At 48.7% G+C, this 20,542-nt stretch overlaps 1 protein-coding gene across 3 annotated transcripts in view; it reads right to left on the bottom strand.

The window, feature by feature from the left end:
* The window catches only part of SCAF8 (SR-related CTD associated factor 8), a 1,826,711-nt gene that overhangs the window by 1,173,632 nt on the left and 632,537 nt on the right, over positions 1-20,542 (bottom strand). For all 3 annotated transcript variants that reach the window (XR_013596231.1, XR_013596230.1, XM_078649179.1), the window contains exon 14: positions 19,684-19,784. Coding sequence is in view for 1 of the 3 variants with exons in the window: in XM_078649179.1 (XP_078505305.1) it covers positions 19,684-19,784 (101 nt within the window). In the remaining 2 variants the exon portion in view is untranslated. The remainder of the gene's footprint in view (positions 1-19,683; positions 19,785-20,542) is intronic.

Genomic DNA, 20,542 nt, shown 5'->3' with positions numbered 1-20,542 from the left:
AGTGTGCAATCACTAGGGTACCACTATAACTTACATGCCCTAGGGACTTGCAGGTAAGATAGCATTTTCATAATTGGGGACAGTCAATTCAACATACACTTTAGGTTCAAAGTACTGAGGTCGGGTTAGCAGGCCTCAGTGCACTCTCAGTAGGAAAAACTAGAAGCATCATTCCAAAATATGGGGTGACTAGACAAAAGGAATATATTACTTACCTTGTAAGCATCTATTTGTAGCGTGTAGTACTGTAGATTCATATGCTTAGCATTATCCTGCCATCTTGTGTTGGGCTCAGAGGATTACAAGTTGTTGCTTGTATCAGCAGTCGGAACGCACATTTTGTGTAACTATACAATGTTATAAAACCTTGCAAGATGCATCATGTTCAGTAGGGATACAAATCATCCACAGCGAATTAGCGATAGAACAGTAATCAATCATTAGAGAATAGAAAAAGCATCTAGACTTGCAAAATGTGCGAATAGCCAATAAAAAGGAAGGAGGGTTAGAAGGGAAAGCTCACCACTCATTGAAAAAGGTTTCTAAGGGCTGCCTGTCTCACTGCTGCATCACTACGCATGGAGGAGTCCAAGCAGTAATGCCTTGTGAAGGTATGGGCACTGCTACATGTTGCAGCTCTGCAAATGTCTTTGATAGGCACTCTGGCGAAGAGAGCAACTGAAGAAGGCATAGCTCTCGTAGAGTGCGCCCGAACCCGCCCCTCAAGGGGCTTGCCAGCTGCTTGGTGACAATATTGGATCGCGCTGGCAATCCAGCGAGCAATACCCTGCTTTGAAAGAGGGAAACCTTTGCGTAAGAACCAAGTTAAGCTGCAACAGAGGCGGTGGAGGCCTAACTGGTGGGAAAACTCTAAATAGTCCTTTAAGAAATTGCGACATAATTCTTGCCAACCAGAGGGAAGGTCTAGAGGAAGTCCGTCTGAATGTAGAGATGGCCGCAAGGTGCACTTTGAAAGAAGAATGAGCGAGACCCGATTTAGCCAATGCCAGAATGTATGGCAAAATCTGATGAGGTGCAGAAGAGAAGGGATGAATCTTTTCTTGCAGGCACCAAAGGCAGGAACGCTTCCATTTCTAGCGATATGTCTTATTTGTATTCCGGGCTCGAGCTTGAGCAACCACTTCTCTACATTCCTACGAGATACTCCGTTCCTAAAATTCTCGGTGCTCAGGAGCCACGCTGGTAACTGAAGAGATCTCGGATCCGGGTGTACCACTTGGCCCTGGGACATCCACAGCAGGGAAGGAATTGGGCGCAGATTAACTGGACGGTGTGAGAAAGTGGCTCTATATATACTGGACCAAGGTAAGATACAGTGTGTCTAGAGACCACAACCCCCAGAGGTATAACAGAGGTTAAAATCAGGGCTTTACAATTGGGGGTGGGGTCGCACACTACTCACACACCAGCGGTATCGCCCCTAAGGACTATGGTAAATGTAGTTACCTGTTCCGCGATGCATCTTCTTTCGATTCTCTGCTATCTTCGCTGTCTTCGCCATCCCTGGACACGTGTTTCGGGGTATCACCCCTCGTCAGCAGGGATAGGCTGTGTTCTGGGGTTGCCGGTGGCTGCCAAATATCTGCCAGGTTTAGTACCACTCAGGCGCGTAGGTGCGGGGTCCCAGGCTCGTCAGCCAACTGCTCGAGGGAGCTTTAACATTACAATTGGGGGTGGGGTCGCACACTACTCACACACCAGCGGTATCGCCCCTAAGGACTATGGTAAATGTAGTTACATGTTCCGCGATGTATCTTCTTTCGATTCTCTGCTATCTTCGCTGTCTTCGTTGACCTTACTCTCCAAAGTGGTAGCTTGGTCGAGCAGTAAGGCAGTACCAGAGGACAGTGTAAAGCATTTGTTGTACACACTCAGTCAGCAAAAGGTTTAACACACTCAAGGACTGAACTGCAGGCCAATTGTTTGTATATCAAAAGATATAGTTGTTTTATTTTTGGAACCAACAAGTATCAAAATATACTTTTCTCAATATGAGTGTTCTCAGATAATTGCTTTGCAGAAATACAATAAACTTTGTAAACACAACAGGTACAGGGGTTGCAGTAGGCAGCACAAATCTAAACACAATTTAACATTGAACTCAATGGGTTTTTCTACATAAATGCAGTTGATTACTTTATAGAATACTTTTTTAACTCCAGGACTGGATCCTAGATTCAGTCCTGGGGTCAAAGCTGAAAACAGTCTCATAAAAACGGTTTGGTTATTGCAATGATTTTTAAAGAATATAAAGGTATTTTAAAAGTTGACACTTAAAAACCTTTCAGTGAAAAACGAGCAATGTTATCCTATGGAAGGAAATTCAAGTCACAGGTAAAGTAGGTTCTCGTTACTTTTGTAATCCAGGACTGGACTCCTAGGTTCAGTACTGGGGTCTCTACCTAAGACAAGTAAGTATTTACGTTTTAGTAGTTGGTACGATTTTTAAGGAATATTTAAAATTTTCAAAATTAGACAGAAGAAATTTCTGAGAAAAGCAGTCAATGGTTTCCTATGGAAGAAAATTTAGGTTATGGGTAACTACAGTTCTGATTACTTTTGCGGTTCAGTACTGGACTGAGAGGTACAGTACTGGCTCCTCTCCTGACTCCAGGTGAGTAATTCGAAATTCGTGTCTCGGCTGATTTTATTGTAATATTTTGGAGTTTCAAAACTTCACACTTAGAAGATTTTTCGTGTCAAACCAGTCAATGTTATCCAATGGCAGAAAGGAAAATGCTACTTACCAGTATGCATCTGTTCTTGGCATGTAAAGCTGCAGAGTTGCACACTGTGCATAGATCGCCACCTAGTGTTGGGCCCGGATATTCGCAGTTTGTTGTTGTCCTGAAAAGTTCTTTGGAAGTCACGAGATAGGTGACTCCTCCTTTGGACCACATTACGCATGGGCATCGGCTCCATCCCCAGATTGTCTTTCGCCATTAGGGAAATGATGGAGCTTTGCAAGAAAAGGAAGGATGCCCATGTAATTTGCATCTAATTAAGATAATACTGGAACAGACAAGGGTAGCCGGTGAGGCGGTGGGCGTGTGCAACTCTGCAGCTCTACATGCCAAGAACAGATGCATACTGGTAGGTAGCATTTTCCGTTCGAGGCATATGAGCTGCAGATTGCACACTGTGCATAGATTGTATAGCAGTACCCATTCCTAGCCGCGACCACCCCTATCTGTTGCAGTAGTTTGGAGTAATGTTTTGAGAACTGCCAGGCCCACATTAGCTTGATGCTTGGTTTGCACATCTACACAATAGTGTTTTGTGAATGTGTGCGGTGTAGACCATGTAGCTGCTCTGCAGATGTCATCTAGGGGAATGTTCCCTAAAAATGCCATTGAAGCTCCTATTTTTCTTGGAGAGTAGGCTTTAGGAGGAACAGATAAAGTACGTTTAGCTTTGTGGTAACAAATCTGTATCCATTTGAGAATCCATCTAGCCATCCCAGATTTTGAAATGAGATTACCTTGGTGTAGTGGTAATAAAGACACAAAAAGTTGTTTTGTCTTACGAAAGGGTTGTGTCCTCTCTATGTAGTATAGCAATGCTCTTTTGACATCTAATGTGTGAAGAGCTCTTTCTGGTACTGTCTGTGGTTGCGAGAAGAAAACGGGCAGTTCCAGAAATTGATTGAGATGGAAGGGAGAAATTACTTTGGGTAAGAATTTTGGATTGGAACGCAGAACTACCTTATTGTGATTCATTTACAAAAAGGGTTCTTGAATGGTTAGTGCTTGTAGTTCACTAACTCTCCGCAGAGAGGTAATAGCTACTAGGAACGCAACTTTCCACGTTAAAAATTGTAGTTCACATTTGTGTATGGGTTCGAAGGGAGGCCCCATTAACCGTGTGAGAACAATGTTTAAATTCCACACAGGCGAAGGTGGTATTCTGGGAGGAATTATTCTTTTAAGGCCTACCATAAAGGCTTTAATGGCAGGCACTCTGAATAGAGATAGATGTCTGTTTTGCAGATATACTGCTATTGCAGCAAGATGTAGTCTACTGGACGTATAGGCTAAGTTGCATTTTTGGAGATGCAGTAAGTATTCTATGATGTGTTGAATAGACCCATCTAGAAGATTAATATTGTTGTTGTGACAATATATTAAAATCGTTTCCACTTGGCTGCATAACATGCCCTAGTGGTTCTGCGTTAAGAGGTGTGGAGACAGGTGTAATTTTTGGTGCGGTACTACCGACAGTTGTAGCAGTGTGGTGTACCACCGCTGTCTGGCCCACGTTGGAGCAACTAGGATGAGGTTCAGAGAATGCTGCTGTAGTTTGCATACTACTAGTGGCATGAGTGGTAGAGGTGGAAAAGCGTACGCAAATTTGTTTGACCAGTTCATCCATATCGCATTGCCTTTGGACAGTGGGTGTGGATATCTGGCGGCGAAGCTTGGGTCTTTGGCGTTTTTCGTGGGTGGCACATAGGTCTATCTGAGGTTGTCCCCACATCTGAAAGAATGGCTGAAGAACCTGCATATGAAGTTCCCCCTCGTGGGTCTGTTGTGTTTGTCGACCTAACAGATCTGCTATGGTATTTTGTACTCCTGGAACATGCTGGGCTAGAAGGAATATGTTTTGAGGTATAGCCTGCTGCCATATGTCCTGTGCTAGTTGAGATAGTTGCAGGGAGTGTGTGCCTCCCTGCTTCTGTATGTAATACATGGCTGTCATGTTGTCTGTGCGGACTAACACAGCTTTGTTTGATACCTGCTTTTGGAAAGCTTTTAGTGCTAGGAATATTGCTAGTAACTCCAGATGATTGATGTGGAGTAACTTTTGCTGTGGTGGTGTCCACCTGCTTGCATGGTGTGTTGCAATAGGTGGGCTCCCCAGCCGGAGAGCGATGCGTACGCAGTTAAGAATATCTGAGGAACTGGCTCTAGAAACGGTCGTCCCTTGGAAAGGTTTTTGGTGTTCCGCCACTGCAGAGAGCGATGAGTCCGACTGTCTACTAACACTAGGTCTGTCAATTGACCTAGAGCCTGGTTCCACTGACGTGATAAGCATTCTTGTAGCGGACGCATTTGAAGTCTTGCATGGAGCACTAGGAAAATGCAAGAGTCCATCATCCCTATGAGTTACATGAACACTCTTGCTGGAAGGGAGTGTTGTAGCTGAAACCTTGTTAGAAGAGTTTGAATGCTGGCTATCCTTGCTGGAGTGGGATAGGCAAGCGCTTTTGAGGTGTTTATTGTGGCACCGAGGTACTGTTGTACTTTGGATTGTTGTAGATGGGACTTGGCGTGGTTTATTGTGAACCCCAAGTCGTGAAGCAGTTGTATTGCGGCATGAGAGTGTTCCACGCATTGGTTGTATGAGCTGGCTTTTATGAGCCAGTCATCGAGGTACAGGAAGACATGGATGTGGTGTCTTTGTAAATGCGCTGCGACCACTGCTAAGCACTTGGTGAATACTCTTGGTGCTGTTGTGACTCCAAATGGGAGTACTTTGAATTGATAGTGCTGTCCGTTTATTACAAATCTGAGATACTTCCTGTGAGCCTTGTGAAAGGGAATGTGGAAGTATGCGTCCTTGAGATCTAAAGTAGCAAGGAAGTCCTTTTGCGACAGAAGCGGAAGGACTTGTTGCAGTGTGACCCTGTGAAAATGGTTTGGCGGTCTGAGGTCTAGAATAGGCCTTAGAGAGCCATCTTTTTTTGGAATCAGAAAATATAGAGAGTAAACCCCTTTGTTTTGTTGGTGCAGAGGAACTGGTTCTATTGCACTTTTTTGTATTAGGGATTCTACTTCTTGCTTTAACAGTGCTAGATGTTCTTGTGACATTGGACGCTGTTTGGGTGGTATGTTTGGGGGGGTCGATGTTGGTTCTAGACAGTAACCTGATTGAATAATTTGTCGCACCCACCTGTCTGATGTGATGTTGGTCCAGGCAGGAAGGAATTGTTGCAGTCTTCCCCCCCACAGGAGTGGAATGTTGGGGGGGAAGGGGAGGAAAGTCATTGGGTAGGGGTAGAGGCAGAGCGGGAGTTGTTGGTTTTGCCTCTGACTTTGTTGTTGGTAGCCCTTAGTGAATGTGGATTGGCTAGGGGTTTTGTAAGAGGTGGAGGGACTTTCGGAGGAGTAGCCTCTAGTGTTGCATCTGTATGATGAGCGACGAAAAGAACGCCTGGGAGCTTGCTGATGCAAGGCTCCCATAGATTTTGCTGTTTCATCATTTCTAAAGACACGTCAACATTTGGGCCAAATAAATGTGCCTCATCAAATGGCTGCTCAAGGATGGAATTTTGTACCTCAGGTTTAAAACCTGAGATACGTAGCCAAGCATGTCTACGTAAGAGGGCGCTGGTATTAATTGCTCTTGAGGCGGTATCTGCCGCATCTAGGGCACAGCGAATGGAAGTGTTGGTAATATTTTTACCCCCCTGTATCAGTTAATTGGCTCTATATTTGTATTTGTCAGGTAGATGCTGCATTATGGACTCTAGTTCATCATTATGAGCTCTGTCATATCTGGCCAGCAACGCTTGGGTGTTGGCGATGCGCCAGATATTAGCTGCTTGAGACGCTGTTCTTTTGCCTGAGGTGTCAAGTAGCTTGGAATCCTTGTCTGATGGTGAGGCCTCACCTGATGTCAGAGAATTAGCACGTTTACGTGCATTAGACACTACTAAAGAGTCTAATGGTGCTGGACCTTTAATATAGACTGGATCTGTAGGGGCAGCTTTATATTTTTTCTCAATTCGAGGATTGAGGACCCTAGCCCTGACGGGGTCTTTAAAAACCTCTGTTGCATGTTTGATTACACCCTTAAGCATTGGTAAAATGTCAGTAGACCTTTGTGTTTTATCAAAAGTGTCTAGTAGGAAATCTTCCTCCACCGCATCCGTGTGCAAGTCCACCCCATGATATTGGGCAGCTCTTTGGACTAGTAGGTTAAAACCTATAGTGTCCTCTGGTGGGGATGGTCTAGAAGGGTATATGTCGTCTTGTGGGACATAAGGCACATCAGGGGTGTTGTAATCATCCCATGGATTAGGTGACTGAGGGGGACTGTTGGTCCCTGCTGGGTCATATGCACCTCCATCTGTGTGATCAGAGTCTGTGTCTACATCATCTTGTGGGTCAGGGGATGGTGTAGGTGAATGGTGAGGTGGTGTAGGTGAATGGTGAGGTGGTGTAGGAGGGGGAACAGTATGGGGAGGTGGAGGAGAAGGCACCCTTAATGGAGAGGTTGCAATGTCTCTTCTTTGGAGGAGGTCGTGCTGGCACATCAAGTGGTCTTTTTTTGGAACTGAGAGTCAATTGACCAGTCTTAGGATCCTCGACAAGAGTTGTTTGGTTAGGATCAGGTGTGAAAAGTTCCTCTGAACAGGGCAGATCCTTCGGTGTCGAGGTTTTCGGCTCCGTAGGTTTTTTCGGCACCGAGTCGGTAGCTGATTTCGGGTAAGAAGTGTGCCCTTTTGAAGTGTCTTTTACCGGAACCTGTTTCTTCGGTTCCGGGTGTTTTTTCGGTTCCGAAGCGTGTGAATCTGTAGCTTTAGGAGTTTTTTTAGTTGGCTCCGAATGCCAGTCTTCGATGCCGTGTGCTTCATTGTCGGAGCAACGGTGGACGTGGTTGACGAAGATGGCTTTTTCTTCGGTGTCGGTGTAGGATCGGCACCGTGGATAGGCTGGCTCGAGCCCGAGCTGCCTGAAGGCTTAATGGGCTTCTTTTCCGGCCCGAAGGCGGGGCGTGGGAAGCAGTCTCTCGGTGTGCACACGGGCCCGAAGGTGAGGGTGTGCCCGAAGCTTTTTTAGAGGGTACGAGGAAGGGTTGGGGTCGACTATCTTACTTACGACCCGTAGAGCTGAAGTGACTTCCTCGACGTTGGAGTCTGAGGAGCTGGTGCTCTCTTCGGCGTGCTGGTGTTCTGGCACGTCGACGCCCTCTTCGAAGATGTCGTCGGGGATCGAAGCTGACGAGCGGGCCATTGTTCTTCGAGCTAGTCGGTCCCGGATCGTCTTCTTGGAGCGGAAGGAGGCACAAGCGGAACACTCTTTAGCCTAATGCTCCGGTGAGAGGCAAAGGTTGCACACCTCATGTAGGTCGGTGTGGGTTAACTTCGACCCACATCGAGGACACTTCTTGAATGGCGTCCTTTCCATGAGCCAGAAGAAAGGCATAGTTAGGCCCGATGGCCTTCGTCCACGACCGGAATCAAAGACTTCGAAGGTGAAGAATCGTGTCGATGTGGAGCGCGATCGAAACAATACCGTCGAACTAGGTGAGGATTGCGTGCCGAAGGAAATTCGGTTCCTAACCGGAGTGCAGGAAACACATCCAAGCCCGATGGCGGAAAAAAACAATCTGGGGATGGAGCCGATGCCCATGCGCAATGTGGTCCAAAGGAGGAGTCACCTATCTCGTGACTTCCAAAGAACTTTTCAGGACAACAACAAACTGCAAACATCCAGGCCCAACACTAGGTGGCGATCTATGCACAGTGTGCAATCTGCAGCTCATATGCCTTGAACAATGAGTTATCGGTTACCAGGTGAGTACTCAACTGGTAAAGTTAAGGTTCTGGGCATAGTCTCAGGGGTCTCCCAGGGTTGGGAAGGTACAGTAGTTACACCCTCAGCAGCACAGGGGCAGCCAGGTGCAGAGAGAGTAGGCCCAATGCAATCCAATGGTGTGTAGGGGGCCTTCGGTTGGTGGCAGAAAGCAAGCAGGCCACGCGGCTGTGGGAGCTGAGCTCCTGGTCACTTACTCAGGGCAAGTGGGGAAGTAGAGTAGGGTAGAGGATGCATTTCCAGCAGCACTCGGGCGGCTGGATTCAGGGTGCTTTTGAGCCGTCGGACGCTCAATGTTAGCCAACGGTAAAGTTAAAAAGGGAACAAAGGCTGTAGGCTTGGGGACAGAGATTCTTCAGGAGCGACCACCACTTCGAGAGGTAAGTTGGGATCCTGGAGAAGAGGTAGGTACCCCAAAGGAAGGCACAGGGGACCGTGGGGCGCAGGGTGCAAGGGTGTCTTTTGGCGTCCGGAAAGCTTACCCTCAGCTGGTCGTGGTTGGGGGGGGGTGTCTCTGGTTCTGAGGCTGCAGGCTTCGTCGGGGTCATCGAGGAGGGTCTTTGGGCACTGGACTTCGGGTCCCAGTCGCCGGTGGGACGTCCTCGTGGTCTTGGATCACTCGGGCACGGGCCGGGCTTGGCGGGTGCAGAGTCGGCTGGATTTGCGGTTCCTGGCTGGCACCAGGGGTATTGCTGTTGGAGCAAAGCCTCTGCTCAGGGGAGTCCCAGTCTGTTAGAGGGTCCAGGGCAGGCAGGTCCTCCGGGTTGTCCGGGTTGTCCAAGGTTGCTGTCCGCATGAGTCGCCGGGATTAAGCAGGAGCAGGTTCCAGGATCGACAGGCCAGTAGGGCTGGGGACAAGTCAGTTGGTGTCGTCCGGTTGTTAGCAGCTGCACGGCGGGTGGTCTTCTTCTTGATCTTTCTTCTTTTTGGGATCTGAGGAAGGAAAGTTCAGGGTGCCCCTAACTACTGAATTTAGGGGTGTTACAGGTAGGGCAAGGGCATGGACAAATAGGTCCCTGTCCTGGGGTGGGTACATCCCCTAGCCTGCTCCTCTCCTGTGGGAGGGGGCAAGAGCCCAACTGTGATTGGGCAGAGCTCCCCATCTTCAAGTTGGCCAGAGCCCGGGGTCATGCTTCACCTCGCCTCTCCCACCTGAGGGGTGGGGTTGGCATAGGCTGGCACACCCCCCTTCCTGACATAGGGTTTCCCGCCAGTCTTCCTGCCAAAAGTGGGGGTTAGAACTGGTGGGGGCCAGTTGCTGAGTACAGAAAGTGGTCTGAAGAAGCTCAAAGGGCGGCAGGCCTTTGAAGCTTCCCCCCTGCCCATCCTGGGGGAGGAGACCTATCACCTCGCCCAGTATGTGCATTGTTGCAGGCCCAGGAGAGCGGGGGCTCTCCACCCAGGGGTCCAGCAACATGTCTGCTGTGTGGCAGCCTTGGCAGCCTCTCAGACTAGACATGGATTGTAGGTTAGGATTTCGGAGGGCATCTCTAAGATGCCCTCTTGTGCATTTTACATAAATCCCACACTGGCATCAGTGTGGGTTTAATGTGCTGAGAAGTTTGATATCAAACTTGTCAGTCTTCAGTGGAGCCATTATGGTTCTGGGGAGTTCGTAATGACAACCTCACAGCACCATATACTCTTAATAGCTTCACTGCACTTACAGTGCCCAGGAATGGCCCTGGGTACTGTAGGGGCACAGGGCTCATGCACCTGTGCACACACCACTGGCATAGGGCACCCAGCTAGAGGGGTGACTGAGGTATGCCAGGACAGTGGCTCTTGTGGGCATGACTCACAGGGATGTGTGCCATGTCGACTCTTTGTTTAGTTCTGTATCTAGACACTCAGCCTGCAAAGGCAATGTGTGGGTGTCAGGGTACAGGGCCCCCAAGGATGGCACAATAAGTGCTGCAGCCCTTAGGGGTCTCCTCTGGTCACCTTGCCCTGGGTACCATTTACTAGGGGCTGATAGGTGGCCAGAGATGCCAATTGGGGTTTAGTTTCAACACAGTTTTAGGGAAGAAACACAGGCCCTGGGTACCTGTTTGGCAGGAGCCTAGGGCACACTCAGTCAAAGCACATCAGCAGTTCAGCAAAAAGTGGGGGCATACCAATGCAAGAAAGAAGGCACTTTCTCACAGACGGTCCAGGGAGAGTAGAAGAAGCTCCGTACACCAAAACTGGCGGGGCCAGCCGGGGTCACCAGAATCATTCTGCAGGGCTCCGCCTTGAGCTTCTGGAGAAGTCTGGGAATTAGTGGGATCGGAGGAAAAGCGTAAACTAAGGCGCTTGACCAGGCCATCGAAAGCGCATTCCCCAACGATCCCGGATGGTGATACCTGCTTGCCTAGAGGCGGCATTTTTTGTTCTCCCGAGTGGCAAAGAGATCTATGGACGGAGAGCCCAAGAGTCTGAAAATCTCTTCGAGAATGTTGTGGTCTCACTGATTGTAGGCGACTGAGCGTGTCTGCTGCCTTGTTGAGGGCACCTGGAAGATGCGCCACAGAGCGATACCTCCTGCTGTATTGCCCATTCCCAAATCTCCTGAGCCTCTGGATAATCGACGAAACCTTGTACCTCCCTGCTTGTTTACGTAATGCATGGCCGTCATGTTGTCCATACGGACCAGGACAGGGGACCGTTGATTCTGCCAAAGGAAGGCCTGCAAGGCTAGACGAATCGCCCTGAGCTCCAACAGATTGATGTGGAGTAGGCGATGCAGCCAGCTGCCGCTTACCTGAAAGTCTTGTAAGACCACTCCTCAGCCTTCTAGTGAGGCGTCCATTATTATTAGAGGAGCTGGGGTGACTCAAAGTGAGACCCAGGGAGATATTGTCCTTGATCATCCACCATATTGCAGCTTCTTTCATAGGCTGAGTGATTAGGATCTTGTCTTCGAAAGAGCCTTCTGCATGGCGCCACAGCAAATACAGTTGTTCTTGGAGGAGGTGCATTTGCAACTTGCAATTGGGAATTAAAGGAATGCAGGACGAGATTGACCCCAGGAGTAACTTGCAGAGGCGAACTGAAAGTGACCCTCTTCTTTGCAACCGATGAGCAGAGGTTATCAGCTTTGTTTGTCTTTCCTTTGAAGGGAACGCATTGCAGCAAGATGTGTCCAAAATGGCCCCCAAGAACCAGGCCGATTTGGACGGGCACAGGACTGACTTTTCTGTGTTGAGCTGGAACCCCAGGTGACGGAAGAGCTTTGTGCATGTCCTGACAGCCTCTTCCGCTGCGTGATGAGACGGAGCTTTCAGCAACCAGTCGTCCAGGTAAAGGAAGACCTGGAGCTTCGGTTTCCTGAGAAATGTTGCCACAGGGGCTAGGACCTTTGTGAAAAGCCGCAGAGCGTATCTGAGTCCGAAAGGCAGGACCTTGAATTGAAAGTGGCTCTTGGCTTATGTAAAAAGTAAAAACTTCCCGTGGGCAGGGTGGATGGAGACATGAAAGTATGCGTCCTCAAGGTCCGGAGTGTCCATATAATCTTCCGGATTAAGGAGCAGCAAAATGTCCTGTAAGGAGACCATCCGAAACGAGGGCTTGATGAGATAGGTGTTTAGCTACCTCAGGTCTAAAATAGGGCGCCATTTTTCTATGGTCTTTTGAATAAGAAATAACGGGAATAGAATACTTCTCCCCGTTGGGATCGAGGGACTGGTTTTATCGCTCCTTTGAGGAGTAGTTGGTGTGCCTCCAGACGTAGAAGATTAAGATGTTTGGATTCGGTGGCCCGAGGGGCTTTGGATGGTGGTTGATGTTGGAACTCCAGAGTATGGCCTGACAGAACTATATTCAGCACCCATCGATCTGATATTATTAGTTGCCTGTTGTGTAAGTATTGGGGTATCCAGAGGAACAGTAGGAAGAGCCAACAAGCCGCTACTGGCGCTTAGAGGAATCCCTCCCCTGGCGCCCCAGTCTTCCCCTAGATGATGAACGAGAGAAAGAAGACGACTGGCCTTGTCATTGAGAATATTGCAGCCAGTATGATTGAGAAGGCTGCGAGTAAGAGGAATAGCGGTGCTGCTGATGTCCGCCTCTGTAGTAGGGGAAGCCTCTACACCTAGGTCCACGGAAGAGGACCTTGCGGTATTGTAGAGTCCCAAGGGATTTTGCAGTTTCCGTGTCCTATTTAATATCCTCCAGCGCATTATCAATGTGCTTCCCAAAGAGTGCCTCACCATCAAAGGGAAGGTCCAAGATCTTATTTTGGACTTCAGGACGAAACCAAGTAGCACAAAGCCAGACTTGGCGCCGAAGGACTGCTGCCCCCGCTAGGGAAACGGAAAGCTGTCATGGCAATATCCACTGCGCAGTCAATTATCTCTGAAGATGTTCTCCCTCCCTCCTGGAGGATCTTCTTAGCTTCCGCTTTAGAATCTTCAGACAGCTGGCCCAGATAAGGAGACAGATCACACCACATCTGGCGATCATACCTTACGAGAATTGCCAAGGCGTTGGCTGCTCTGACAAGGATGCTCGACATGGAAGAGAACCTCTTCCCGGCATTATCCAACCACCTACCCTCTTTATCCGGTGGTGTAGTGAGAGGGGCCACCAGATTTTTAGACTTTCTCTGGGCTGCTTGAGAAATTACAGAATCTGGTTTAGGCTGGCTGACAAGACAAGCGGGGCTCTCCTCAGGGGCCTTGTACTTCTTTTCTAGATGAGGTAGAACAGGTATGACTGTGGCAGGCGACTTCATAACCTTGAGCCCTTCATCCCAGAAATGACCAACGATAGGGATAGAGCGGACTGACTTTCTGTATGGTTCTTTAAAGTCATATAAGAAACATTCCGACTGCACAGATGAAATGGGCAGATCGAAACGCTTAAACGCTCTCTCCATTAGATTATGAAAGCCCCAATATCTGCAGGAGGGGAATCCGCCGGCTCCGGAACGGGAGAGGCGGGATCCGGAATTATGTAATCATCCCATTCCCTGTCAGGATCCGGAATAGTCGTCGTCACCTGGTTATCAGATGTATCATCATGGACAGTAAGCACCGTTTGTGGCGGTTCAGGTAACTCCAGTAACGAAGTTTGAGGAGGAAGTTGAGGTGTAACCGGATGAGCAAGTGGAGTAGGCGGCACTTGCGTGGATTCCTGGGCAGGAGATTGGGTAGGAAATCTGTCTGTAATCAGATAGCATAAACTGTAAGTCGGTAACGAGGGAAGATGGCACACAGACCATCTCTTGTTGATATTACTCGAGACCTTAATTGGGGCTCATATTGTTGCTCCTCCATGTAGTACTCATCCGAGTCAGAGTCCTGGTATTTGACATGCAGCTGTGATGGGCTAACAGCAGCACCATAAGACAGTCATCGTCCTCCGAAAACTCCTCTTCTATAAGGAGAGCAGGAGGGCAGAGGTGTCAATTCTCGGGGAGAAGTCATCTCTGGTGTAACGCAACGTCTCCGTATCGAAATTGCCACATTTTGTATCATTGACGAGGTCGGCGACGGAGCCGTCGACGACTATGTTCAAATCGTCGACAGGACCGTCGTCATGATCATGCTAGAAGCGGTCATCGTCGGCGTCGTTGCTGTCGACACCATCACCGTCGTCATCCTCGTCGACGTGGAAGTCGTCACAGTAGACGTCGACGACAGGGTGAATTGCGCGTTCCTTCTAAGCCGATGGAGACGAAGAAACTTTCGTCGACAAGCCCTTCGACGGAGCCAATGAAGACGCCGGTAAAGTTTTTGAAGTCGTCGGCGACAGAATAGATGTGGTAGTCGTCGACGAGCAAACGTTTCTCTCAGCTTTACCATCAGGTGTGACAGAAGCTGGTTATTTAAAGGTTTTAGCCTTCTCAGAAGGAGGAGAAGAAGAAGAAGGCACATAGCTTGTCTTCTTTTCAGGTGCCACTTCTGGAATAAGTCCTTCCCTCTCCTTTACACCTCAGTGAGGAGATTTGATGGGACTACGCCTGTCATACCTATGAGAGGTCTTTTGTAAGGCTTTGGAAGGGGGGGTCTGAAGAAGTAGAAGGTGAAGACCTACCCCTTTTCTGAGACCTCCTGGATGAAGTAGCCGATGAAGCGTCAGTCATCACTGTCACTGGAGACAGTATCATTCCGTGACTTTAGTTTCTGAAGCCAAGGCAGCAGACATCCCTCACGGTCACGCAAGGTCTTGGTGGAGAAGGTGTGACAGATTTTGCAGTCAGTCGCCTTATGGTCAGGATACAAACAATAAATACAGTCTTTATTTTGTCCTCCATATAAAGTCTCTTCTTGGAGCAAGTGATACAAGCTTTGAAGAGCGTCTTCTTCTCCTTGTCTGACATGTTGAACATGTAGTGAAGAGTTGAAGTGAAAGATCAGGTTCAAAATAGGGAAAATATTGAAGAAAACTAAGCAGAGCTCAGTGGAGACTCCCTTGTACAACGTGCAGTAGAAAATCTGAGGCTCTCTCAGGAAGGTTCTATGGGGTGAGGCTTTTCTGATTGGCTATTCATTTTATTTGGTCTCTTTTACAAAAAGGTGAATATGCTACATAACTAGATGAGGCCTAGGCCTTATTCTTTTTTTTTACCTATTTCTATGGTATTTTTTATTTAACGGGGACTCCCATCTCGACGACAGGGAATGATACAAGCAATGGGAATCTATTAAAGTTCCAATGCTGGAGTAAGCCTCCAGAAGGTTGATGTGGAGACTGGACTCCTCCGGAGACCAGAGACCTCTGATCTCTGCCTCTCCCAGGTGACCGCCCCACCCCAGGAGTGACACGTCTGTCACTACTGTCAACTCTGGTTGGGGAACGGAGAGGGATCTGCTGCTGACCCAAATCCTGGTTTTTGAGCCACCACTGCAAATGACATGCGGTCTCCTCCGAGATCTGGACAACATCGGAAAGATTGACCTGATGCTGCTCACACTGGAACTTGAGGTCCCACTACAGACCCCGCATATGCCACCTGGCATGACCCACAAGCAGGATGCAGGAGGCAATGAGGCCCAGCAGCCTCAGAATCAATCTCACCGAAATCAGGGATAGAGACTGAAACATCAGTATCATAGCCCGAATATCCCGGACTCACTCCTCGGGAGGATTAGCCAGAAACTAAGCTGTATCCAGAACTACTCCGATGACAAGGAGCTTCTGAGAGGGAGTCAGGTGTGACTTCAGCACGTTGATAGTGAACCCAGTAAGTGCAGGAGGTCCACGGTAGAATTGAGGTGGGAGACAACAGCCTGGGGCGAGCATGCCTTCAACAGCCAGTCGTCAAGATAGGGGAAGACTGGGATCCCTGATCTGCGCAGATGAGCTGCGACCATCGCCATCACTTTCGTGAACACCCAGGGGCGCTGGTAAGGCCAAAAGGGAGCACGGTTAACTGGAAATGCTTATGGCCTACAGTGAACCTTAGATAACGCCTGTGGACTCCCAGGACGGGGATATGGAAATAGGCATCCTGCAAGTCCAATGCTACCATCCAATCTCCAAGATCGAGGGCAGACAGAACGTGAGGATCTTGAACTTCTCCTTCTGGAGGAAGCGGTTGAGGGCCTTGAGGTCTAAGAGAGGACGCAGGCCAATCTTCTTGGGCACCATAAAGTAGTGGGCGTATCAACCACAACTACTTCTGGCACAGGGACCCTTCCGATAGTGCCCTCGACCAAGAGAGCTGCAACTTCCTGACGGAGAAGGGCCAAGTGATCCTCCGACATGCAATGGAAGGATGGTGGCATGGAGGGAGGGGTAGTCTTGAAGGGGAAGGAGTAGCCCCTTCGCACTATATGCAAAACCCAACTGTCCGACGTGATGTTTTGCCAGTGGGGGAGGTGATGGCGAATCCTGCCACCCACTGGCCTCTGGTGGCCCTGAAAGGTCAGACTAGGAGGGTTCGGAGGCTGCTGTAGGGGGGTTATGGGTGGACTGGCCCGCCAGCTGGCCTTCAGACATGCGTCGCTGGGTCCCACATCTGCAGCCACACACAGGCTGGGCAGCTGGCTTGCACCGGTGGCTAGACTGGGTCAAACGTGGTGGGGCACCCCATCCGTAGCCACGAAAGGGGCGAAAGGCATACTGCACGGGGCGAGAGGTTGCCGTGAGGCCCAAGGATCTGACCTTAGCCCTAGAATACTTGAAGAGCTTGGGCGTAGAGTCTGCTTTGTCATCGAAAAAGCGACGGCCATCAAAGAGCGCGTCCAGTAAGGTGGATTGGATATCCACAGAAAACCCAGGCATTCTCAACAAGGCGTGGCGGCACCTTAGGGCTACTGACGTTGAAACCGCTCTGCCCTCTTAGTTGGCGGTATCCAGCCCACATCTGATGGTGAATTTAGCTGCGTCTCGAACCTCTGCCACTGCGCGGGTGAGAACAGCCCATGTCTCCTGCAGGCACTGTGGCAGCACTTGCCCAACCGAATCCCACACTGTATGGGTATAACGGCCCAAGACGCATGCAGTATTCACCGACCGCAATGCTAAGCTGGCGGTAAAAAACATCTTCCCAAGATAGTCCAGATTCTTGGATTCCTTATCTGGGGGAGCAGTAGGGAATGCGCCCTTGGAGGACGAGGCTTGGACCACCAAGCTCTCAGGGTCGGGTGTTGGGAGAGAAAAAGTGGGTCTCCCGGGGCTGGACGGTGGCGTCGGGCAATCATCCTGTCCACAGGAGCCCATGTGCTGGGCTTAGACCAAGTGTTCAGAAGCATGTCGGTGAGGGCTTTATTAAAAGGCAGCAGGGGCTCCGAAGAGGCAGATGCCGGTTGAAGCACCCCCGTCAGGAGGTTTAACCTGACCGCCACCGTAGGAAGCTCCAGGCCCAAGGCATCAGGTGTCTTACGCAGCACCACTGTCTTATGTGGCTCTCTCCTCCATAGCCATGGTAGGGGGGAGAACATGCCAAGGTCTGGGGCGGTATCCAGACCACTGGCTTCACCCAGGTCCTCTCGTGAGTCCGGCTCCTCAAGTTGATCAGCCAAAGGGTCTATACACCCCTCCATGTCCTCCTCACCCTCCTCTGGTTGCAATTCAGGGCTGAAAGGAACACCAGGAATGAACAGAGGCACAAACGTACCTTCCGGCACTGGTACCTATGTCGAATAATGTCGATCCGGCACCGTGTCCAAGTCAGGGGTGGGGCTGGGGTTAGCACCGGTCGGGGGCACGACCGGCGCCGGGGGACTCTTGATCGACGCAGCGAAAGGAACCATAAGGTCGACCGGAATCAGGCCTGGATCCTCGTGGGCCCTCCGGCACCAGAGCCCCGGCATTGAAGGCCCAGGGTCCCCAGCAGAGACGGCGGGGTCTGAAGGCGCCCCGGCAGAGTCAGCCCAAAAATGCTGTGAAAATCTTCGTAGAAAGCTCAAAGCTGGGCAGAGGACGCTCCGGCATGGGGAAAAGGAGGAACTCTCGGAGCAGTCTCTGGAGCAGGCTTCGAAGGAGGAGCTGATAAGCGACGACATTCCGGATCCCGCGTCGCGCCGGCCAATGGACGGGGAGGAGGAGAAGCGCGATGCTGCTTCTTCACCTTCTTCTTGTTCTTCGACTTACCCGAAGACCTAGAAGACTTTAATGACGAATGGTGGTGGCGACTCCACAACCGGTCCTGCGACCACTCTCGACCAGGACCTTGAACGGCACGGAGCCGACTGCCGGGCCTCCAAGAGCTTTTGGGACCACTCCCGCAAAGACTTTGGATTCATGGCCCAACAGTCAGAGCATGACTTGGGGTTGTGGTTGCCCTCCAGGCACCAGAGGCACACGAGGTGGGGGCTTCCGTAAGCAACATCAGGAGGTTACAGGCCTCGCACTGCTTGAATCAGGCATGGTGGTGTGACATCCGTCATGCACCAGGAGTCGAAAGACTCAAAAACATTTTGACAAAAGTCAAGAAAAAGTTAATCAAAAAGTGACAAAGGGGCAAGCTCTCTCTGGATCTGCTCACTGGAGCGAGAACAAAAAAAAGAACTGACGTTAGCAGGCAGGGGCAGCATCTAAATAGACATTGCAACATCATTCTGGCGACCACGACAGACGCGCAGGGGTACTGCTAAGAGAAAAATGCTCCGGATCCATTCTGATGCCTGGGGTTAATTCTAAGGTAAGGAGACTATAACTAATGGTCTCTTTCAGTTATCAGTTGCATCTGTAGACACTTCAAGTCCATTTTTGTAGGCTCAGCCCCAGAGCACGTGCTATGTTAGCTGCTGCCATTTCTTGATCTCACCTTCCTTCAACATTGTCCTCGTTACATTGAGTCTCACAAGGTCTATGGTGCCATGTTTAGTGTCAGAGCCTTCTCCTTGTGTAAGCTCAGTGTCTTTTGTGTTCTTTTCGCTAAATGGGCAGATGTTCCTTAGTGAAGCCTAAATCTGCTGTATCATGGCTAAGAGTGCCCACCGTTATTTCTCTCCAAATTTGTGTTTGAATCTGAAATCAGGCCTCCGAACTATTGGCACTGTGCAAAGGTAGCAAACTTCTTTGTCTTTCTGTGGAAACCAGTGATAGTATCTCAGACAAAATCTAAAACTACTCCATCTTCTCATAAGCAACCTCCTACCATGATGCATTTCTCCGACCATGCAGTCTTTTGTATGGTCTTCCAGCTTCCTTGTTTTCCTAAATTTTCTCTAGACGATCCCATCAATGCACTTTTTTGACTGTTGGAGCTTGTGTCTCATTTCAGGACCCAGAGGCAGAAAAAAAAGAATCTGAAGATCTAAATTCACATGGGGAATGGTATATCACCAAGTGTTCAACAACACCCACCCAAAAAATTAAAAACAGATTGCAAAGGAGAATTCTGGACCGAACCACTGAATGGCAGAATAATGCACAGCATGCGACTCCAGCAAATATTCACACTGCAAAATGTATATACTTGTTCTGTTTGCATAATGTGTGGTCAGATTTAAAAGCAGTTCGCTGGGTGGCAAATGCAAAGAGGACATTTTCCAGTGAAAGCTAGTGGAGAAGACAACATAATTAAATGTAGAAATGATCGGGTAATCCAAAAAATGTGTGATCTATATAGAATTCCAGTATGGAAAGGGTGTGCCAAGCATTTTATATTCTAATTTTAAGTGGTTGAGAGCTGCGTGTAAGATATGTAATGCAGGGGTTTTAAAATGAGAATGAAAATCTTACTTACGTTAATTGACTCAATTTGGCCAAATTCTTCAAAGACGTTTGTCAAATCTTGCTGTGTGACCTTCCTGTCCACTTGCCCAACCCAGAGTGTTGTACTACAAACTGGAAGACAAAAACGTAAGTCAATCATAAAAAAGGTGGTGCACATTTTATACTTGCTTCCTATTAGTAGAGGTTTTACTTTAGTAAAAAGAGCTGTGCTTAACTCAACATTAATGCGTACTTTGAAATAATAAGTGCTTATATGTAGCATCTTCCACAGGAAATGTGTCATCTAGGAAAAGGAGTTCATTATTGGGACCTAAAACAAGGGGCTAGTGTTAGCAGACAAGATTATTGCTCGACAGTATTTCACATTATTTGTGACATATGGCAAAAAGGCAGAGCTGCCATGAGTACTGCCAATCAGAATATGTGGAAAGATATCTATAATAAGTTTTTTCAGGGCAATCTCCACAGAAATAAACACGTAATAGTCCCCTTTACATGAGGAACCCCAAAGAGGTTTACAAATTATAAATACATTCTTTTCTCTAGAAAAGGCAATTAAAAAATGTAAAGAATTCGGCAATTAAAGTTACTACAATAAGACAACTGACAGGAATAACTTTAAACAGAAGTGAGATGAAAGGAGGACAATGTAGCTACATAGACCAAAGGCTTAAAAGGCTGGAAAACAGATACTGCTCCTTTTAGGAAGTACAGTTAAACAGTATCGCCCAACGCCCATCAGTGGCATTGCTTCACCTTTTTCGATAGAGACTTATGATCCAGGCTGTAGGAAGTTGGCTTTTTATGTAGTGTACCATGCGAAAAGTCCAGACAACCCTTATTGGCTTACAGCTTAAATTAATAATAAC

This window comes from Lissotriton helveticus, chromosome 6, assembly GCF_964261635.1.
Source record: "Lissotriton helveticus chromosome 6, aLisHel1.1, whole genome shotgun sequence".
NCBI lineage: Eukaryota > Metazoa > Chordata > Amphibia > Caudata > Salamandridae > Lissotriton > Lissotriton helveticus.
The sequence above is the reverse complement of the archived record's forward strand: the minus strand, read 5'-3'. Positions and strand labels throughout refer to the sequence as shown.